The following is a 21,791-nucleotide window of genomic DNA, read 5'->3' on the forward strand; positions in this document are numbered from 1 at the left end:
TGATGCGCTGTCACGCGTCTACAGCCCAGACCCGGTGTCCACAGAGCCAGAGCCCATTCTCCCCCCTCACTGCGTGGTGGGAGCCGTAACCTGGCCCATAGAGGACTTGGTGAAGCAGGCAAACCACGATGATCCACCCCCTAGAGGAAGTCCCGAGAATAGACTGTTCGTTCCGCCCCAACTACGATCCCAAGTGATCCACTGGGCGCACACCTCCCGGCTCACGTGTCACCCGGGCGTGCGAAGAACCCTGCACGTCATCCAACAAAGATTCTGGTGGCCCTCCATGGGGGCAGACGTCCGGGAGTATGTTGCAGCCTGTTCCATCTGTGCGCGAAGTAAGAACACTCCGGGCAGCCGTGTGGGGTTGCTGCAACCGCTCTCCATCCCCTCTCGACCATGGGCCAACATCTCGGTGGATTTTGTCACGGGACTGCCGGTGTCTAGCGGTAAGACAACGATACACACGTCGTGGATAGATTCTCCAAGATGGCCCACTTCATTGCCCTGCCCAAATTACCTTCGGCAAAACGTACAGCAGTGGTCCTCATGGACCACGTCTTCAGGATTCATAGATTTCCTCGGGACGTCGTGTCAGATAGGGGCCCCCAGTTCGTGTCCCGCTTTTGGAAAGCCTTCTGCAAGCTTATAGGGGCCACCGTGAGCCTCACTTCGGGCTACCACCCGGAAGCGAACGGCCAAGCAGAACGTATTAACCAGCAGCTGGAAACGGGCCTCCGCTGCTTGGTGACCCAGAACCCCTCGTCGTGGAGTCAAAACTTGACCTGGGTAGAGTACGCCCATAACTCCCTTCCCACCACGGCTACCGGGATGTCCCCCTTCATGTGTGTGTTCGGATACCAGCCCCCGCTCTTCCCCGACAGCGAGCCGGAGGTGTCAGTAACCTCGGCGCGCGCCGTGGTGAGACGCTGTCGGCGCATCTGGGCGGCGGCAAGGGCCATACTGGTCCGCCAGGGCGACCGGGTGAAGAGGATGGCGGACCGGAGACGTCGTCCGGCGCCCGTCTACCGGCCCGGCCAGCGGGTCTGGCTGTCCGCCCGGGACCTTTCCCTCCAGGTGGGCTCCAGGAAGCTGGCCCCCCGTTTTGTGGGGCCGTTCCCAATTTCCAAGGTCGTCGGTCCAGCGGCTGTGCGACTCCCTTCTGCCTCGGTCCCTTGCGGTGCATCCCACCTTCCACGTCGGGAAGGTCAAGCCGGTGAGGGAGAGTGGGATGATGCCGGCTCCCGCGGCACCTCCGCCTCCGCGGACGGTGGGGGGTGGGCCTGCCTACACAGTTAAGAAGTTGCTGGACGTGCGCCGGAAGGGCCGTGGCTGGCAGTTCCTGGTAGACTGGGAGCGTTACGGGCCAGAGGAGCGGCAATGGGTGCCGCGTAGTTATATCCTGGATCCCGGGCTACTAGATGACTTTTACGCGGCTCACCCCGATGCTCCGGGTCCGTCTGGGATCCGGCCCTAGAGGGGGGGGTTATGTCATGCTGTCATGTGTCGTCCGGATCATTTCCTGTTTTATTGTGTGATTTCCTCTTGTTCCAGTCAGTGTGTCCTTCCCCTGTGCGTCCGGTCACGTGATCCCCTGATTCCAAGTGTGTGCACCTGCGTCAATGACCAACTGTCTTCACCTGTGTTCCCCTCCTGTGTCCATATAACCCGCGTCTTTCCCCGTATCCAGTGCCAGTGCGTCTTGCCTTGCTGAGAACACTAGCGATCACGAAACCCTTGAGTCCACGTAGAAAGCCTTGTTTGAACGTCCTTGCTCACCGATGTTAACTTGGTTACATCGCTATCTTGTTTTTGTATTTCCCTTGGTTCGAGGCGCTTTGATTTCTCCTTTTTCTCCCTCGGTTCGAGGCGCCTTAGTTTCCCCTTTTTTTCCCTCCTCGTGAGGCGTTTTTTGTTCAACCATCATTGGAGACAATAAACACTTTGTTGAACTTTGGAATCTCTGCATTCGAGTCCTCTCCCTGCTCTGCGCCTGACACTCAGGGTTCTGTTTAAAGCGCAGAGAGAACCATGAAGACAAAGGAACACACCAGGCAGGTCCGAGATACTGTTGTGGAGAAGTTTTGGATTTGGATACAAAAAGATTTCCCAAGCTTTAAACATCTCAAGGAGCACTGTGCAAGCAATTATATTGAAATGGAAGGAGACCACTGCAAATCTACCAAGACCCGGCCGTCCCTCCAAACTTTAAGGTTCACAAATGGACGTATCCAGGTGTTAGAATAGCCAAGTCAAAGTCCAGACCTGAATCTAATCGAGAATCTGTGGAAAGAGCTGAAGACTGCTTGTTAGGTTCAAAATCAGCAAAAGGATCAGCAGACAAAACCAGTGAGGCAGAATATTGAGTCTTTTCTCGCGAGGAGTGCATTCAGACTTACAGCAATCCGACTACACTAAAAATCAGTTTACACTCCTCGCTCTTTTTATTTGGAAATGCCCTACCCACAGTGTGAGACGATTAGCCCTTGAGGGGGGGGAAAGAGATTGTGGCTTCGTCTCGTAAGAAAAGAAACAAAAAGTGCCGCACAAAGTGTTGTGTGCAGATATGGCTATATCAGCAAAACAGTTTAAGCAATATTCCGAGAGATGAGAAGAGAAAGTGACGTTCTTTAAGGAAGATCAGAAGGTTCATGACGCATCGTTTGACGTGTTGTTTTCACGATCTGTTCTGGTGGATGCTGAGATGTCAGCAGTATCTTGTTTGACACAACCGTCATCTCGCCCCTGACCCAGACGTAATCCTTCTGTTCTGTTGTACAAGATAAGAATAAGCAAGGCAAAGCAGCAAGCATACTGAACAGTAACATTATGAATAAGTACTCATTAGAGAACGCATGATAACATAAATATACAATTTTTCTAACACTGCTGTTCACAAACGCTCTCCATCCAACGTCACTGAGCTCGAGCTGTTTTGGAAGGAAGAATGGGCAAGAATTCCAGTCTCTCGATGTGCAAAACTGATAGAGACATACCCCAAGCGACTTGCAGCTGTAATTGCAGCAAAAGGTGGCGCTACAAGTATTAGCGCGAGGGGGCCGAATAATATTACACGCCCCACTTTTCAGTTTTTTATTTGTTAAAAAAGTTTAAATTATCCAATAAATTTCGTTCCACTTCACGATTGTGTCCCACTTGTTGATTCTTGACAAAAATTTAAAATTTTATATCTTTATGTTTGAAGCCTGAAATGTGGCGAAATGTTGAAAGGTTCAAGGGGGCCGAATACTTTCGCAAGGTACAGTATATATATATATATATATATATATATATATATATATATATATATATATATATATATATATATATATATATATATATATATATATATATATTGGGAAAGAAGCTGTGTTTGTGTGTCTGTCATGTTAGCCAAATGATTACACAGCAAAACCTGGAGTGTTGAAATTTCAGGGTTAAACATGTCAGAGTGTCAGGGCCCTGAGCTTTCAGCCAGGTGAACCCGTGCATCAATTAATACATCTAAATAGAATAGAAGGCGGCTCGGTGGCGCACTGGGTAGCACGTCCGCCTCACAGTTAGGAGGGTGCGGGTTCGATTCCACCTCCGGCCCTCCCTGTGTGGAGTTTGCATGTTCTCCCGGGGCCCGCGTGGGTTTTCTTCGGGCACTCCGGTTTCCTCCCACATCCCAAAAACATGCTTGGTAGGCCGATTGAGCACTCCAAATTGTCCCTAGGTGTGAGTGCGAGTGCGGATGGTTGTTTGTCTCTGTGTGCCCTGCGATTGGCTGGCAACCGGTTCAGGGTGTCCCCCGCCTACTGTCCGTTGACGGCTGGGATAGGCTCCAGCACGCCCGCGACCCCCGTGGGGACGAAGCGGTTCAGAAAATGGATGGATGAATAGAATAGAATAGATCTTTATTGTCATTGTCACATGTACAACGAAATTAAAAGTGCCAACCGATCAGTGCATCTGCTAAAATGAAAAAATACAAGCTAAAGTCTATACAAACTAAAAAACACAAAAGAACATACACAAACAAGTGACATTTAATTGCACACCCCCATATTTTTGTTAAAAAAAGACATGCAATTGCACACCCACATATTGCTTAGTTAAAATGTAGACATGTCTACATTTTATAGATGTAGATTACAGCTGTTTTTCTGCTCGTTAAAGCAGATGATCTTTTTTTTTAAGCAGCATTTAGTGTGACTACCGCTATAGGGTAAAAGCTGTTGGCGAATCTGCTAGTCCTTGATTTAATTGAGCTGTAGCGTCTGCCTGATGGCAACAGTTTGAAAAGGGAGTGGCCAGGGTGGGAAGTGTCCTTCAGAATGTTCTGTGTTTTTTTGAGACAGCGCGTTCTGTGTAGGTCTTTCAGTCTGGGGAGAGGGCAGCCAGCGATCTTCTGTGCTGTGTTGATGACCCCTTGGAGCTTCTCTCTGAGCTGCAGTGCAGCTGGTGTACCAAACACATATACAGTATGTTAGAATGCTCTCTATGGAGCACCAATAGATGGACACCAGCAGTCTTTGTGTGATGCTGTACCTGCTGAGCACCCTTAGGAAGTAGAGTCTCTGCTGGGCCATTTTTAGCACCTCAGAGGTGTTCACGCTCCAGGTGAAGTCCTCCTGAATGTGGACTCCCAGGAAGCGGAAAGAGGACACCCTCTCCACACAGACGCCGTTGATGATAAGTGGTGGAATGTCCGTTTTTATTCCTCCTAAAGTCAACGACCAGTTCTTGGTTTTAGCCGTGCTTAGAAGCAGATTGTTCTCTCCGCACCTCTCTCTCTCTCTCTCTCTCTCTCTCCGTTCTCTGCTGCATGTGCCTCTGCTGGTTTCAGGAATGGATGCAGAGTAGGAGTTTTACACAGAAGGTAAGTACAAAATCAAACTTATGGGAACAATAATATTAAACGAAACAAATGCAGTGCATAAAATGAAATATCTGCTGAGAATATTTAGGTTACTTATTATTGCTTATTCAGTTTTAGTTCCGTATCAAATAGTCTAAATGTCATCTCAATTGCCATAAATCCAACATGAATACCAAATGTATTTTTGATCAATCTTATGCATGCCTTTAAAACAATTTTTGAAGATATTTCTGAATTGCCCATCAAGACTGAGATCAGTTTATTAAATGAGTTAAGTCTGTGGTGTGCTTTTGCCTGGTTAGATCAAAAATCTTCCGCCATGACTTTTTCTACACCGTAAATAAACTCGCCCCCCCCCTTTTATTTTTTTTTTATTTTCTGGTTGCTCCTTGTCCTCTCCACCCGAGTGGTCTGACTCAAGCTTCAGTTCAGGTGCAAGTACATCAACTATACTCCTGGATGGGGTCCTTAGGAAGAAACCAAGAGTTGAGGGTACAATTGATGCGGTATCTGCTAAAAAGGTGGTGAAAAACCTCAGTTCTCACAGGTTTCTTAAAATCAACATTTATCATTCTTGAGCTCTACAAAAGCTGTTAATCACATTTGTTGCTTCTTTTTTTTCAAAGTTGATTGAAGCTGTACTTGGAACCAGCTCAGGTGGTGAGGAGGTCCTCCACGAGTATCACACAACACAAACTAAAACAGATGCTACCAGAAGAAAATTGGTCAATATAATAGTGGCACACATGATTGATAAACATGGTATGTGTGTTCTATTTGTCTGTACTTTTCTTGTTTTAACAAGTAACTGCTTTGCCGTTACATTAATATAAAATGCTAATTTAATCTCTCTTCTCAGACAACTCCCCTCCAAAGCTGTTCGAGAAGAGTACGCTCTTGGGATAGTGACAGTGTTCCTGTCCCTCAAAGACCCATACTCCAAGAAAGGCTATGAATAGTCATTATTATTGTTTTGGGTTGTTGGGTTCTGTGTACATTACAGTAACATTTAGATTGAGATTTCTCAGGAGTTTATGAGTTTGACAACAGATTAATTTTGAATGTATTTCCATTTTAGGAACACTTCTACGATGCTGCAAGCAGCACCGGATACATTTCTTGGCGTCTGGGAAACCTTCACCCTTAAACAGAAGGAATATGGGCCAATAAAATTATTTTCTTTAAGAGATAAAAATGTAGTCAACAGTGAAATTCTTGAAATGTTGTCAAAAGACGTTTTCTCAACAAGTTGCGTTAAAGTTGATGGTGTTGAGTACAAAGGTGGACTTGTTTGCAGTTTAATGGAGGAGGAAATGCCAGTCTTTTGTCAGATAGATGATGCACTTCTGGTTGAAAATGCCATTTTTTTTATTGACACACAAGCTATTTACAGTGAACTTTGATGAACACCACCATGCCTTCAAATTATTACCAATTGAAGAAACGACGATTTTGAAATTCCCTCGGGAATTTTTTGTTAGGTCTCAAAAGTAGGACATGTCAGGGAAAAAGAGCACGTCTGTTCACCCTAAGTTTAGGAGCAAAGGCATAACATCACTCACGCAACTCCACACCTGATTCGACAACGGCAAACAGCAGGGCTCCCGTGTCAGGAAGTGAAACGTGTAACTTTTCTTAAAAAACTGCTAAAAATATCCAAAAAGTTAACATAACGGTTTTTACAATATTTAATTTTAATCTTGTTATTTATTTTGTAATATTGTCATTGTATCACGAATCACGTGAGGCTTTGAATGAACACGTCACACATTTGCAGTGTGAGCTGATCTGGCTGGCGCTGTACTTCCGGTGGAGACGTGGCTCTGCACTGCTGCCATATTGACGCCAGGCAAGCTAACAACCTCACATCTTACTCAAGTCAGTTGGACCGCTTTACCTTGCCTATTCGGAGCGATCAACAGAACCCAAGCAACGCAGATAAGAAGCTGAAGGCCGTCATTCTATAAAAAGAGAAACAAAAATGGTGAGTAAGAAACGTTGCATCCAGAAAGTTAAAAACGTTTAGTTGGGCCTAGGCTTCAAAACATAGGCTAAGCAAGTAGCTGGCTAAACCGAGATAACAGGTCTTCGAAAGCGAAATTATCCCCCCAACTTTTTGAGTGACATCGCGTATATTTTCGTAGAGCTCTATTTTTTGACGCGAACTTTATTTTATTAATTGAAACGGAGCGTACAGGCAGTGCTGGGGTGAACTAACTCGCTCCTGTCTGTAACTAGCAGCATTGCTAATGTTGGATGCTGTCAGTGTGCATATCCCACTCAAACCTCCTCTAGTTAATGTGCCAAGTAGGTTTGAGTTGTCAATATCCACAACATAACATGAATTTGACAACCTCTACTTGCGTTGTCATGTGTAATCGATCTATTTATGTATTTATTGTGGTTTCCTAATTGACCGTTGAACTTGTGTGTAAAATCCAATCTGTCAAATGGTTGTAATGTGGCAGTATAAAGCACACGAAGCTGACTTTCCAAACTTGTCTTCACTCCAAGATTGACAAAAAGGTAGTATTGCGTCACACATAAGATAAGTATAAATATACCCCTACTTGCCTGCTGGGAGAGAGGCATAGTTCTTATGTCCGCCACAGCAATTAAAAGTGAATTTTGGCCATTTTTGACACCACCCAGACCGACAATTTTCATGAAAAAAATAAAAATAATAAAGTGATCATATCACTCGCCAATTTTAATGGTTTATATTATGCGTTGCAGTTTAAACCATTTACAGAAAATGGATGGATAATCAATATTGTACCAGTTTTGACAGTCTGTCAGCACAGTGTTGTGTGATACATACATGTATCCTGGTATCTTCAGGTGCTGTTGGCAGCGGCGGTGTGCACCAAGGCTGGCAAGGCCATCGTATCGCGGCAGTTTGTTGAAATGACGCGGACACGAATTGAAGGTCTTCTTGCTGCATTTCCAAAACTGATGAACACAGGGAAGCAGCATACCTTTGTGGAAACGGACAGTGTCCGTTATGTATACCAGCCACTGGAGAAGCTGTACATGGTTCTCATCACCACCAAGAACAGCAACATCCTCGAGGACCTTGAAACACTCAGACTCTTCTCTCGTGTGGTAAGCCTTCAGTTGTTATAAGTGGGGTTGTCACAAGAACATACTTCCGGTACCAACCCGCGAAAAATATATCTACCTGCTTTTTTGTGGCACGTTGGCTTGTCAGAACCGAATATTTAACTTTTCACTCGGCGAGCAGTTTCGATTCTTGCCGGAACTTAAGTTGGCAGTATACGCATACGAGCAGCACGGAGCAGCAGTCAGCAGCGCTGAAGAAGAAGGAAACTTTCGGTCTTTCATAACAATGGCTTCTGGAAGTGGGAGTGGAGGTCCAACACGCTAACTTGTTGAGAAGCCAAGTCGCTAAGAGTCCTGTGTGGAAATATTTTGCATTCAAGGCGGATGCAACTGGAGCAATTATAGATTTGAACAAGCCAACGTGCCAAATGCTTGAGAGGTATTAGACTTGAGAGGCTCCATGCCACTGCTGCTCTTTTTTAATACACTGCTCAAAAAAATTAAAGGAACAGTTTTTTATCAGGGTATGGCATGAATTCAATTACACTTTTCTGATAAGGTTTTGGTCATGTACGCAGCAGAGGGGGTTGTTAATCAGTTTCAGCTGCATTGGTGTTGATGGAATTAACAACAGGTGCACTAGAGGGGCAACAACGAGATGGTCCCCAAAACAGGACTGGTTTTGCAGGTGGAGGCCATTTCAAGTTCCTCCTCTTGATCTTTTTTAACTAGTTTTCCACAAGTGTTGGCTTTAGCTAGAATCATTATCACGACTGGGAGCATGATGCGATTTCTTAACCCTCCTGAAGTTAAGCAGATTGTCCAACTCCTCCAGGATAGCACATTCATGCGTGCTGTTGCAAGAAGATTTGATGTGTCTCCCAGTACAATCTCCACAGCATGGAGGAGATTCCAGGAGGCAGGCAGTTACTCTAGGAGAGCTGGACAGGGCCGTCGACGGTCCTCATCCCATCAGCAGGACCGATATCTGCTGCTTTGTGCAAGGAGAAACAGGTTGAGCATTGCCCGAGCCCTACAGAATGACCTCCAGCAGGCTACTGGTGTGGAAGTCTCTGTCCAAACAGTCAGAAACAGACTCTCACGAGGGTGGCCTCAGGACACGACGTCCTGTAGTGTACCCTGTGCTCACTGCTCAGCACTGTGGAGCTCGATTGGCATTTGCCATAGAACACCAGAATTTGCAAGTCCGCCACTGGCGCCCTGTGCTTTTCACAGATGAGAGCAGGTTTACCCTGAGCACCTGTGATAGACGTGAAAGGGTCTGGAGAAGCCAAGGAGCGCGCTATACTGCCTGCAACATCATTCAGCATGACCGGTTTGGTGGTGGGTCAGTGATGGTCTGGGGAGGCATTTCCATGGAGGGACGAACAGACCTCTACAGGCTAGAGAACGGCAGTCTGACTGCCATTAGGTATCGGGATGAAATCCTTGCACCCGTGGTCAGACCCTACACTGGTGCAGTAGGTCCTGGGTTCCTCATGATCCACGACAATGCCCGGCCTCATGTGGCAGGAGTATGCAGACAGTATCTGGAGGATGAAGGAATTGACACAATTAAATGGCCCTCACGATCACCTGATCTAAACCCGATAGAACACCTCTGGGACATAATGTTTCATTCTATCAGACGCCGCCAGGTTGCTCCTCAGACTTTACAGGAGCTCACTGATGCCCTTAGACAGATCTGGGAGGACATCCCACAAGACACCATCCGTCGTCTCATTAGGAGCATGCCGCGACGTTGTCAAGCATGCATACAAGCACGTGGGGGTCACACAAGATATTGAAAATAATTTTGAGTTGCAGAAATTGAATTTAGGCAAAATGGACGAGCCTGCCACCATTTTTTCACTTTGATTTTTGGGGTGTCTATATACTGAGCCCTCTGTAGGCTGAAAACTTTTATTTCCATCAAAAGATGTGGCATCATTTTGTTCCTGAGACATTAAACTCTCCATATCAGTATAAATATCCAAAATTTTTGTTGTCACCATTAAAATCTGATTTATTTTCAGTGTTCCTTTTTATAGATGTGTCTTGAAGGTTCTATGCCACTGCTTCTCTTTTCTAATATAAAGTTTATGACACGATTTAAGCAATTTTAAATTAATTAGTGTTTTTAAAAGTAAGTGGATTCTGTTTGGTTGTTTTTTTACCGTGGTACTGAATTCGCATCGAGAATCGTGGAAAATCACAGCTATTGGTACCGACCGACTACTGAAATTCTGGTATCGTGACAACCCAAGTTAAAAGTACTAATCACACTGCTGTCATGTCAAGGTCTCCCAATGCAGTAGATGTGGTAGAATTCAAATTTCAACTCGTAAAGAATGCAATTTGGGGGAAAACAAAATTCCTCCATTTCAATCGATAGGCTTAATTTTTTTTTCTATATTTATACAAGTGCTGTGCACGAATGCGTTGTAATTTTCTCGCCCATTTGATTGGGCATGGCATATTAGTAATTGGTTTATAATTTGCAAACTTGGATGAGGTGGTGTGACATGACCAGAACTGCCACTTTGTTGACTTGTTTACGCAGTAACTGTTTGAGGTAGTCCTCTGACAGTTGATGACTAACTTGTGGGGGAAATGGCAGATGAGGCCAAAACCTGCTTCCTACTATTGTAGCAAGGAGCATTACGACAAAAGTGGCGTGCAATAACTTAGATCAGTGGTTCTTAACCTGCGTTCGATCGAAGCCTCGGGGTTCGGCAGAGCCTCCACTGGGGAGGTCCGAACACCTAGTGTAAATTTGTGATAATCCATATCTGAACCGGTCTCGCAAAGGCAACAGCAGAAGTCACACTGATTTGCAGGTATGTAATGTGTTGAGTTCATGCATTGTGTTGATTTTGTTCTTTGAACAAGGTGATGATCATGCACGGCTTATTTTGCGCACCAGTAAAAAACATCTATGTCCTGAGTTTGACTTTTTTTTTTCTGTCTTTTTCATTTTTCGCTGAAGAGGGGTTCGGTGAATGTGCATACAAAACTGGTGGGGTTCAGTACCTCCACCAAGGTTAAGAACCACTGACTTAGATACATGTTTACTTTCTTTCTGAACTCTGACACTTGAGACTCTGTGGTAATGACTGTATGCAGTCACCAAAGCCCTGCTAGACAGTGTACAAATGCCTTTTTCTTGAGTTACTTCATTGCAAACAAGTCGCACAGTTCTTTATAGTGTGGTCTACTCAAAATGACAGACACAACAGAGACACAGACACACTGAAAATTTCAAAATTGCGAATCTTTTTTCTTTCACCAAGACTACCCTGTTAGATGCAGCATGGTGCCGCATGGCATTCAGACATGTTGGTCAAATCATACCAGCCAAGAGATGTTTACCTTCATGTAAGAAACTGATGTCAAGTATCTCATTTATACCTGTCCAGATCCCGGAATACTGCCGTGTGCTGGAGGAGAGTGAAATTTCAGAGCACTGTTTTGACCTGATCTTTGCTTTTGATGAGATCGTGGCGCTAGGCTACAGAGAGAATGTCAACCTGGCTCAAATCCGCACTTTCACTGAGATGGACTCCCATGAGGAGAAAGTTTTCCGCGCTGTCAGAGAGGTGAGTTTATTAAGTTGGGTCAGGGCCTGTTCAGGCTGGATTTATATTTTGTTTTATTTAAAGTGTATTCAGATCAGAAAAGTCCTTAGTCCGCTTGTTAAGTCTGGCCCAAAAGCGTGCTTAGTGTGTATTCAGACCTGACTGTTTGATCCGCTTTAAACGGACCAGGGTTCGATTAGAACGCTGGTTTGTGCATGTGTGAATACACGCAACAGAATCCTGGTGCGGATTAAAGAAATGGACCGAGACACGCTTTTTCAAGTGTTCTCGGTTCGCCTCAGGTGTGAATACAGACTTTACCAAACCAAAGTTATCTATAATAAAAAAATAATGTTCAACATTGTTATATTTTTGGGACATATAATAAAAAATAATGTTCAACATTGTTATGTTTTTGGGACATAGTTAGATGTGTGACATTGACAAACTGTTGGAATACATTTTGTAAACCCCAAAGAAGGAAAATAATTTTGTAAAGGTACTCTATATTGACCAACACGTAAATGGAAAAGCCCTGCCAACTTGTCACCATTTCACATTTTAATTTCAATTCCCCTCGAACTTGCATCTTGAACAGTTGTACGTATTTCTTTCTCTTCATGCTGTGCTTTGATTACAAATGTCTCAGAAACCTTTTAGAGTCGGCATTAGTGCAAGTGATTTATGATTTAGCTCAATATAGTCAAGCACCCAAAATTTAAAATCATTTCATCAACTTTCAGACCCAGGAAAGAGAAGCCAAGGCTGAGATGAGGAGAAAGGCCAAGGAGCTGCAGCAGGCTAGAAGGGATGCAGAGCGTTCCGGCAAGAAGGGGCCAGCTTTTGGGGGCTTTGGCAGTGGAGGCATGACCAGCATCTCCTCGGGATCTATCATTACAGAAACCATCGTAGAGCCTGAAAAGCCCAAGATCACACCAACTCCAGTCAGGTGAAGAAAATAAGAAATCCGCAGTTGGAAAGCATATGTTGCACTTTTTTGGTCTCGTAAATGGTCCATACATTTGTTTGACAACCGTTTTTTCTCTCCCGTTCCAGACAAAGCGGACCAAGTAAAGCACTCAAGCTGGGGGCAAAAGGGAAAGAGGTGGACAACTTTGTTGACAAATTGAAGTTGGAGGGTGAAACGATCATGCCATCCTCTGGGAAGAGAGGCTCAGATGTTTCGAAAGCTCTACCACCACCAGTGAACATAGAGAAGTTGGTCGATATTTTTGTTTTTTAATTTGTTTTATTAAAAAAAAAAAAAAAAATGAAATTAATACTTTGAAACTGACCATGCATTTTTAGTTCATATATTATACCACAGAGTTTAAAGTGTATGGAGTACCTATCACTTGTTTCGCTGGTCTATTATGCTTCGATTTAGGACTCAAAGTGTCCGTCCCAACACAACACTTCACAAATTTTGTTTGTACTCAACAGTGTACATCTTAGAGTTGAGGAGAAAATCTCTCTCACTTGTGGTCGTGATGGCGGGCTGCAAAACATGGAGGTGCTGGGCATGGTGACGCTCCGGGTCACAGATGACAAGAACGGACGCATCCGTCTCGTTCTCATCAATAATGACAGTAAAGGATTACAGCTTCAAGTAGGTGTTTTGACAAATACAGGCACACACTTCATTGTCCCAGAGAAAGGAACTCATATTTCGTTGGAGACTGTGGGTGCCGGTACATATTCTTAGATGCCTATTAAATTTTGCTTCTATTAACTAGCAGCATGGTGTTAGTTGACTAGATATCATATGGTATATGATATGTAATATAGTGGAGCCTCGGTTTTTGACCACAATCCGTTCCAGAAGGCTGTTCGAGAAGTGAATTGTTCGAATTCCGAATCATGTTTTCCCATTACAAATAATGCAAAAACATTTAATCTGTTCCAAGCAAAGAAAAGCCTTTAAGCATTTTTTCATGAGCTTAATTTTGTCCGATCGCACAACTGCAGCGCACTGCCGAACGCGCAACTGTAGCGCGTCGCTGACCGCACAACTGCACCGCACTCGTCGCATTATTGTGACAGAGCCGTCGCTGAAATTTGGAAAATATTTTTAAAGTCCTGATGTACCTTCCAAAATTTAAGTGGACCTCAGTGCGCAGGGAGCTTAATTTGGTCCGATCGCGCAATCGCAGCGCGCCGGGCGCTCACTGTCGCATTGCTTTAGGAGTGTCTTTGTGTTTTAGAATGGCTTTACTGCTCCCACTTGCTTCCTTTGGAGGCATGATTAGAGTTGATGCAATCCTCAGAGCAACGAGAATGTAATAACAAACGGAGTCATTTGGCATGCGGGTCCTCTCGGCTCATCTCGCGAGGTTCGACAACCAAATTTCGCCCGACATCCAAAGCAAAAAAATCTCGAATTTTTTGTTCGAATACCGATTTGTTCGAGAACAGGGACGTTCGAAAACCGAGGCTCCACTGTAGTTGGAAATAGAAACTCCTTTCTGTTAAACCGCAAGAATGCTAAAGTTAGCATAGCTTAAGACCCGTTTGTTGCCTAGCCAAAATCTACCGTATTTTCCGCATTATAGGGCGCACTTAAAATCTCATAATTTACTAAAAAAACCAGAATGCGCCTTGTAATGCAGAGCGCCTTATAGATGGATCGATTGATGAATTTGTTGATCCATACTGGTTGTACACAGCGCTCTGCCAAAATCTTTCAGTGCGACTAGTAAATTGCAAGGTCGCATTGCTTTTAGCATTACGGCAACTGTGGTCAGGGATGCCACGGAAGTAAGCTACTGCTGGTTGATCGCATGATATTTAAAACAAAATAAAAAAAATCTATAAGCTAGCTACACTAGGAAGCTAGCTACACTGGGAAATGGCTTGCATAAAAATTATGAAAATATTGTTTAGGGTTAGGGTGTGAGAATAGTATTAATATGTACCAAAGTTGGCAAATATAATTATTTGTAGAAACATGCTGCATCATTGCCAACAAAAAAAGCCAACAAAGCAGTGCGTGTGCACCCTAATTGACTAATGAATACAAATCGGTAGTCTAAATAAATGTCCCCCTTAGACCCATCCAAATGTGGACAAGAAGTTGTTCACATCAGACTCGGTGATTGGCCTGAAGAACCCTGAGAAGTCCTTCCCTCTCAACAACGACGTTGGCGTGCTGAAATGGAGACTACAGACCACAGACGAGTCACTCATACCTTTAACCAGTAAGTCCAAAGTTTGTACTCTGATTGCAAGTGCACGTGGATGCTGTGTAATCAAAGAAGTGCTACTGAAAATCACACCGCGTGTGATGGCTTTGTTTGTGTTTATTTATACGTTGTATGAATAAATGTGATACATTTTTAAACCTTTATCCAAAGATACCAGCCATAAAGTAAACTAAATAGTAGCAAGTTTGGGTCCAAACCATGTCATCAACTTGTTGCTATGCTACTTGTTGTATACACAAAAAGTTTTCCGGCTTGGGTAATGTGATGCTTGTCTTAAATGCACATTTTAATTTTGTGATCAGCTGTAATATCGGAATTAACTGGGCTCCGTGAAGTAAGACGCAGCCACAGTGTTTCCCAAGTATATATTTAACTCGTGGCAAGCCACAACAAATGACTTTCGGCCACCAACTTCTTTTGGCGTCTCATGTATACTTTCTTTTGCTTTGCGAAAATTCCTCTCCGCCCCTTGTGGGCATCTCATAATTCCTACCTATGTCACTTACTTTAATGGTACAATACGTCAAATGCATTGCCTCAAATGACTGAAGTATCAAACGTGTTGCCATTTGAGTTTGAAAATCGGTCTGGTGTTTGAGACATTGACAGCTCAAACAGTATCAATCGCCACAGCACTCCAATAGGCAAAATGGGCAACTCGTTACGGCACTCTATCGCTTTTGTTTTACTTCTACATATATTCACTTAGAAGCCCCACTCCATGTTTCTCTAAGCCTACATACAGTCGTCAAGATATTCAGCGTTTTGGATTGTATGTGAAGAGACTTTCACAGAAGGGAAACTAACCATCAACACAGTGATTATTTTGTTTTTGCTCCATCTAAGTCAGTGTTTCTTAACCTTTATTGAGACAAGGCACATTTTTCACATCAGATAAAATCTCAGGGCACACCGATGTGCAAAATGATCCAATATACAGCATAGATTAAATGTGTACCTTCTGTCATCTAGTGGAAGAGTATTTTATTGTTTTGCCTATTACATGAGGTTAGCATAGATAAATTAACAAGACATTTTTGTTATATTAGAAAATACCCACGTTTTTTGACACAATAATTGACATTGACCAATTTTCCACGGCATACCTGATGATCTCTCCTGGCATTTTATTCAACACAAGCAATCATTCGGCTTTACTGAAGGATTACAAAATCAGAATATTCACTATTGATGATGAGGCTAAAATCCAAAGGATTTGAGTAATTTAAAATCAGGGGTCTCAAACTCAATTTAGCTGGGGACCACTGGAGCTAAAGTCTGGGGTGAGGCCGGGCCGCATTTTTGTGTGTGTGTGTGTGTGTGTGTGTGTGTGTGTGTGTGTGTGTGTGTGTGTGTGTGTGTGTGTGTGCGTGTGCGTGTGCGTGTGCGTGTGCGTGTGCGTGTGCGTGTGCGTGTGCGTGTGCGTGTGCGTGTGCGTCTGCGCGTGCGTGTGTGCGTTTTAATGCACTGATAAAAGCTTTTACACCCCTGTTCTTAAAATTAAACCACAACTTCATCCGACTGTAAAAACCTTTGCTCCAAAAATATTCTCAGTATGGCATTTTCATCCACTGGCCATGGACCACCTCCAGTGGAAGAAAGCCATATTGAGAATCCAGTCCTACCCAGCGGCAGTCTGGAAAGTGGACTTTAAACCGAAGAAGAAGAAGAAGAACTTTACCATGAACGTGTCTTCTGCCTACTTGCTGCTAGAGACCTGGCAATGCAGTTCCTCTAGCATAGCTGAGCCACATTGGTCGCGAGGAAGGAAGCAATTGAGACCTTCAGTAGGGCTTGAAGATGCTCATTAGTGAGTCTGAACCTGGACTTACTGAAGTTCAAGGTGGAAAAGTGCTTTTCGCACAAACACTGTGCTCCCAAAAAGACACATTCGAATCAGCACTGCACACGACCATTTGTATGAAAATCGCGAGCCACACTGACATTAAACTTTTTTATTAAGGCGAGGGCCGCAAACTATTGTCCCCCCAGTTTGAGACCCATGTTTCAAATTAATCAAGGGCTGTAAATATGCAAAGAATGATCAATTAATTTGATAATTGTTTGGTCGACTATTCAATTAATCGTCGCACTTGTTCCAACTAAAAGTATTTAATTGGAATTTTAGATATTTTATGTTTTGAAAGAAGCTATGGTGTTACTACAAATTAAATTCTGCTTGTTTGTTAACCTAAATGTTTTATATTGATCTCACAATCTGTTCGCCTCTCCCTCTGTTCCTTCCTTGGGTCATGACAACCCTTCTAAGGACTTGTGACTATTGTTGACTTTTAGTTATCCTTTTCACAATGTGTCAATTATCCCTCAGTAAACTGCTGGCCTTCAGAGAGTGGCAACGGCTGTGACGTCAACATTGAATACGAGCTGCAGGAAGAGAGCCTGGAACTCAATGATGTGGTCATTACCATACCAGTGCCGTAAGCAGATCAAATCTTCTTTTTGGACGGTTTAGGGATAACATAGTGACATACGTAACTGACAATATTAATCTGGTCATCTCTATAGTTCCGTGGGTGCCATCACAATGTGTGTGTTACATAAGGGGACATATGTCTCCGTGCAGGTCTGGCATGGGTGCACCTGTGATCGGAGATCTGGATGGAGAGTACAAACACGACAGCAGGCGAAATGTTCTGGAGTGGTGCCTACCTGTCATCGATGCCAACAACAAGACTGGCAGCCTGGAGTTCAGCATTAGTGGACAACCCAATGACTTCTTCCCCGTTAATGTGTCCTTTGTGTCCAAACGCAACTACTGTGACATCCAGGTATGAACTTTGGTAGAAATGTTTTGACTGATTGACTGCTGAATATGAACATAGAAAGAGAAAAAAAAATAAGAATACAAAATGCGATGAAGAAAAGGCCGCAATAAATGTCATCATTTGGCACAGTTTGTCTTCAAAAGGAGGTAGTAAATGTTTTACGACCCTTGGTTGCCATATCATAGGTTTGTCATGATAACGCAGTTTTGGGATGATACATTTTTTTCAGAAACTCGTATCACATTAAATGTGATTGCATGATGTTACCACGACTGTTAGAGATTTGCTCACTCCAACTTATTTTACAAGAACCACACGGGAGACAAGCAAGTCCTTTTAGACACCTGCAGGTGGAAAGTTCACTCGCTCAAGGAAGGAAATCTGAAAGTCTCCTTCCTGCAAGGGCATATTTATTAGGAGGAACAGAGTGGGGGTGAGAGTGGACAGGTTTGGTGAACCCCCGGCCTCTGATAAGATCAGAGCAGGGGGTGTTTTACGATGTTGTGGGAAACAGAACAACTTTGATTGCTTCCTCTGCAGCTGGTCAATCAAGCAGAGGAAGCAACCACTTCATTTTACTGCGTTGTGAGAGCAAGACAAGATTGGTTAATCATTATAGTCTACATTCCAACATAATCCTACGATAAAGATAACCTGGAAAACCCTAACGACAGTCAGTAAATCAAATATGTTTTTAACAATGTGAACTCGTTGCTTGAAGTAAGCGATTTTGCATTGCTGTTTTTGCATCAAAATTAATATTTTGCATATCAAATAGCATAGCCATCAAACGTCAACCTTTAAAGGTACTGATTTGTATTGGGAGCCATTCTCATGTTCTTTTGAAAAAAAATATAATAATGAATAAAATGTATACATAATAAATAAAATAATAAATGAATAAAGAAAGCAATATAAATATTAAATAAATACAACATACAAATGAATAAATGATGAGTAAAATAGGGCGGCTCGGTGACGCACTGGTTAGCATGTCCGCCTCACAGTTAGGAGGGTGCCGATTCGATTCCACCTCTGACCCTCCCTATGTGGAGTTTGTATGTTCTCCCTGTGCCCACGTGGGTTTTCTCCGGGCACTCTGGTTTCCTCCCACATCCCAAAAACATGCTTGGTAGGCCAATTGAGCACTCCAAATTGCCCCTAGATGCGAGTGCGGATGGTTGTTCATCTCTGTGTGCCCTGCGATCGGCTGGCAACTGGTTCATGGTGTCCTCCGCCTACTGCCCGATAGGCTCCAGCACGCCTGCGACCCCCGTGGGGACAAGTGATATAGAAAATGGATGGATGATAATCATTTTAAAATACATTTTAATAAATTATATTTTTATAAAATTAGATGATACCGTTTTTTACTGCTAAACACAATGTGAATTTAAGAAACTGTTGATTCCATACACTGTATCTATAAAAAAAGTTGTTCATTTATTATATTGTCACATTTTTATTTAACAACATTCACTTGAAAAAAAAGCACAAAAGAATGGCAAAAAAAAAAAAAAAATTGCTGATACCTGCCCACAACCCTGATTATGTTCTGCATTCTGCTGTACTTTTAAGGTCTGTATGCTTCGCTCTCTGTCTGAAACAACAAATTATTAACGTCTTTTGTTTTTCCTCTGCACGTCAGGTTGCTAAAGTGACTCACGTAGATGGGGACGCCTCAGTTCGATTCTCTTCGGAGACCTCCTTTGTCGTCGACAAATATGAAATCCTGTAAGAATGTTCCAAGCAAAGGGAAATAAAAGAATGGCCCACTAAATATAGTCCAAATCTGTGCTCCAGAGAACGATTGACAATTTCTAGCCTGCCCACCCTGTATACTATTACACAGACTGTGTACATCAACAGGACTCCATCATCCCTCCGGCAAATTGCGCTCCAAGTGCTGGGGCAGACCTGCAGTGATGAATTTGTTTGTAAGAGCGAGAGGATCATCTATAGCGTTTAATTGAAATTGTGGAACTACGGTGATACTGTTGTTGTCCCGAACGGAGGCCGAGGAAGGTTGCGGGCAGGTCACATCAAAGCTCAATCAGTCAGTACAACTCTGGCACGAACACTTGCGGGAACACGAGGCAATATCATAACTCGAATTGCTCAACATGCATCCTCTACAACCACGCTTCTTCCCGCTCAATATTGCATTGAAATAGTTTGATATGGGTGATTGGGGTTCTTGCTTTCTTTTTCTTCTCACTAACTCCAGAGTTCTAATTGTATTTATCATAATCAATCAAACTACCGACATTGTTCGCTCCGATATCTCATTTGTTTTCTCGAGAACATTTAAGTAGGAACTCATAAAGGTTACAGATTGGACCTTAGCTCTAAAAGAACATGTTTGCAATATTGTATGTTCTATGTGCAGTCATCTTCATTTTTGCAATGTGTCCTTTTTATTTGTAATGTTGATATTTTCGTTACTATTTGCTGTTTAATTTGTCATCACTTTCAACCACATGGCATTGAAGTTTGACATGGAAGAGCAGAACCTATCCACCAGTTGAATATATTTGATTATTGCAACTTTGATATGTTTATAACATCCTTTCAGTCCCTCTTAAACTGTTTAAGTGATGGCAATTGAATAATAGGGAGATGTACCTTCATTGTGGGCCACAAACACCGAAGTTCTAAACCACCACCACCCCTGAAAACTACAAATAAACTGCAAAGCATTGTGAAATTGGGCCCTTCACATCCTGACAAGAACCACACGTTTGTTCATTTTGTCTTTTTTTTGTTTTTGATAATTCTGACTAAGGAGAATATCTGGTGAATGTTGGTTTATTTTTCACGGACTCCTCAACTTTCAATTTGGTAACGGTTGCGTGGCTGTGTTAGAGTTGGAAATTACGGGATTAAGCATTTTTAACAAACTTTCTGAAGGGGAATCGTAACATTCCATTGTACAATTTGGGGCAAAACAAAATCTTTACTGTAATAAAATGTATTCATGGAAATTACATGGTTGTTGTGTCACTATGTGTATGTAATGACCATTGCATTTGTATTGTTTTACATATTTATAATTGCCTTCGTGCGTGGAAGACATTTTACGCATGCGTGACAGGAATTCAACCAAAGGACTTTGCTGTTAAGTTGACAATTAGATGTATTTTCCTCTATTGGAATGACTTGCATAGAGAGACTGTGGTTGAACTTTTCAACCTTAAATCGTATTGAAATGTTTTGCTTGTCATTGGAAACCAGTTCATCAAAAATACAGAAGTTGTGTGCGCGTGGGCTCAACTCCCCATCAGAAGAGTAAAGAGTCCCACTTGTAAGAGTTAATAAACGCAGCTTTCGTAGACAAGAAATTTGTAAAATAACAGATATAATAGAAAAACACTGGTAATGCCCGTGGTTCGCACTCTATCGAGGGTCCAGAGGCTTTTCGAGTTGCCACTGAGCTACACCAGGGTCTTATAATTGACATGTGGAAATGCAGGATGCAGTTGTAGAAGTTTCTTCCGGCCACGAGGGTACCGGGCTATTAATTATAACTAATCATTTACAGTGGGGCGAAAAGGTATTTAGTCAGCCACCAATTGTGCAAGCTCTCCTACTTAAAAGATGAGATGCAATTTTCATCATAGGTACACTTGACTACACTGAGAGAAAAAAAATGAAAAAAAATCTGAAAGTCACATTGTTTTTTAAATATTTTATTTGCAAACTATGGTGGAAAATGAGTATTTAGTGGATAACAAAAGTTCATGTCAATACTTTGTTATATACCCTTTGTTGGCAATGACATAGGTCAAATGTTTTCTGTAAGTCTTCACAAGGTTTTCACACACTTGGTATTTTGGCCCATTCCTCTATGCAGGTCTCCTCTAGAGCAGTGATGACCAAAATTTTAGGCTTTAAGTGATGCTTTGGCAAGGGAAACAACAAAAGACTGAATATATACCACAGATGGGGGACTCGAGTCACTGTGACTTGGACTCAAGTCGACTCGAGTCGCTGTTTTGATGACTTGTGACTTGACTTGACAAAAAATGAAAAAATTTGAGACTCGACTTGGAAGTTAAAGACTCGGGACTTGACTTGAAACACGATGACTTGAATGACTTCAGTGTTATTTAGTTTATGTTTTCAGTTTGAATATAAACTTAATCATACATTTAAAAAAATATCGATAACGTGGTAGGAGCGCAGGCTGAGAATGGCGTCATGATTGGATCACTACCCTGTCAATCAATCAGTCGTGCCCCCTCTACCTACCGAACGTGTTTATTGGAGAATCACGGCCCTTTATATCAGACACGCG

At 43.0% G+C, this 21,791-nt stretch overlaps 1 protein-coding gene across 1 annotated transcript; it reads left to right on the plus strand.

The window, feature by feature from the left end:
* Positions 1-6,656: 6,656 nt before the first annotated feature.
* Positions 6,657-20,481, plus strand: LOC125972242 (coatomer subunit delta). Its single transcript, XM_049725839.2, has 10 exons — positions 6,657-6,848; positions 7,706-7,969; positions 11,347-11,526; positions 12,249-12,454; positions 12,562-12,723; positions 12,949-13,114; positions 14,555-14,702; positions 17,038-17,146; positions 17,293-17,497; positions 19,143-20,481. The coding sequence occupies exons 1-10, from the start codon at positions 6,846-6,848 to the stop codon at positions 19,230-19,232; spliced, it is 1,533 nt and encodes a 510-aa protein (XP_049581796.1). The 5' UTR covers positions 6,657-6,845; the 3' UTR covers positions 19,233-20,481.
* Positions 20,482-21,791: the final 1,310 nt, after the last annotated feature.

The sequence above is a fragment of the Syngnathus scovelli genome, chromosome 7 (assembly GCF_024217435.2).
Source record: "Syngnathus scovelli strain Florida chromosome 7, RoL_Ssco_1.2, whole genome shotgun sequence".
Classification (NCBI taxonomy): Eukaryota; Metazoa; Chordata; class Actinopteri; order Syngnathiformes; family Syngnathidae; genus Syngnathus; species Syngnathus scovelli.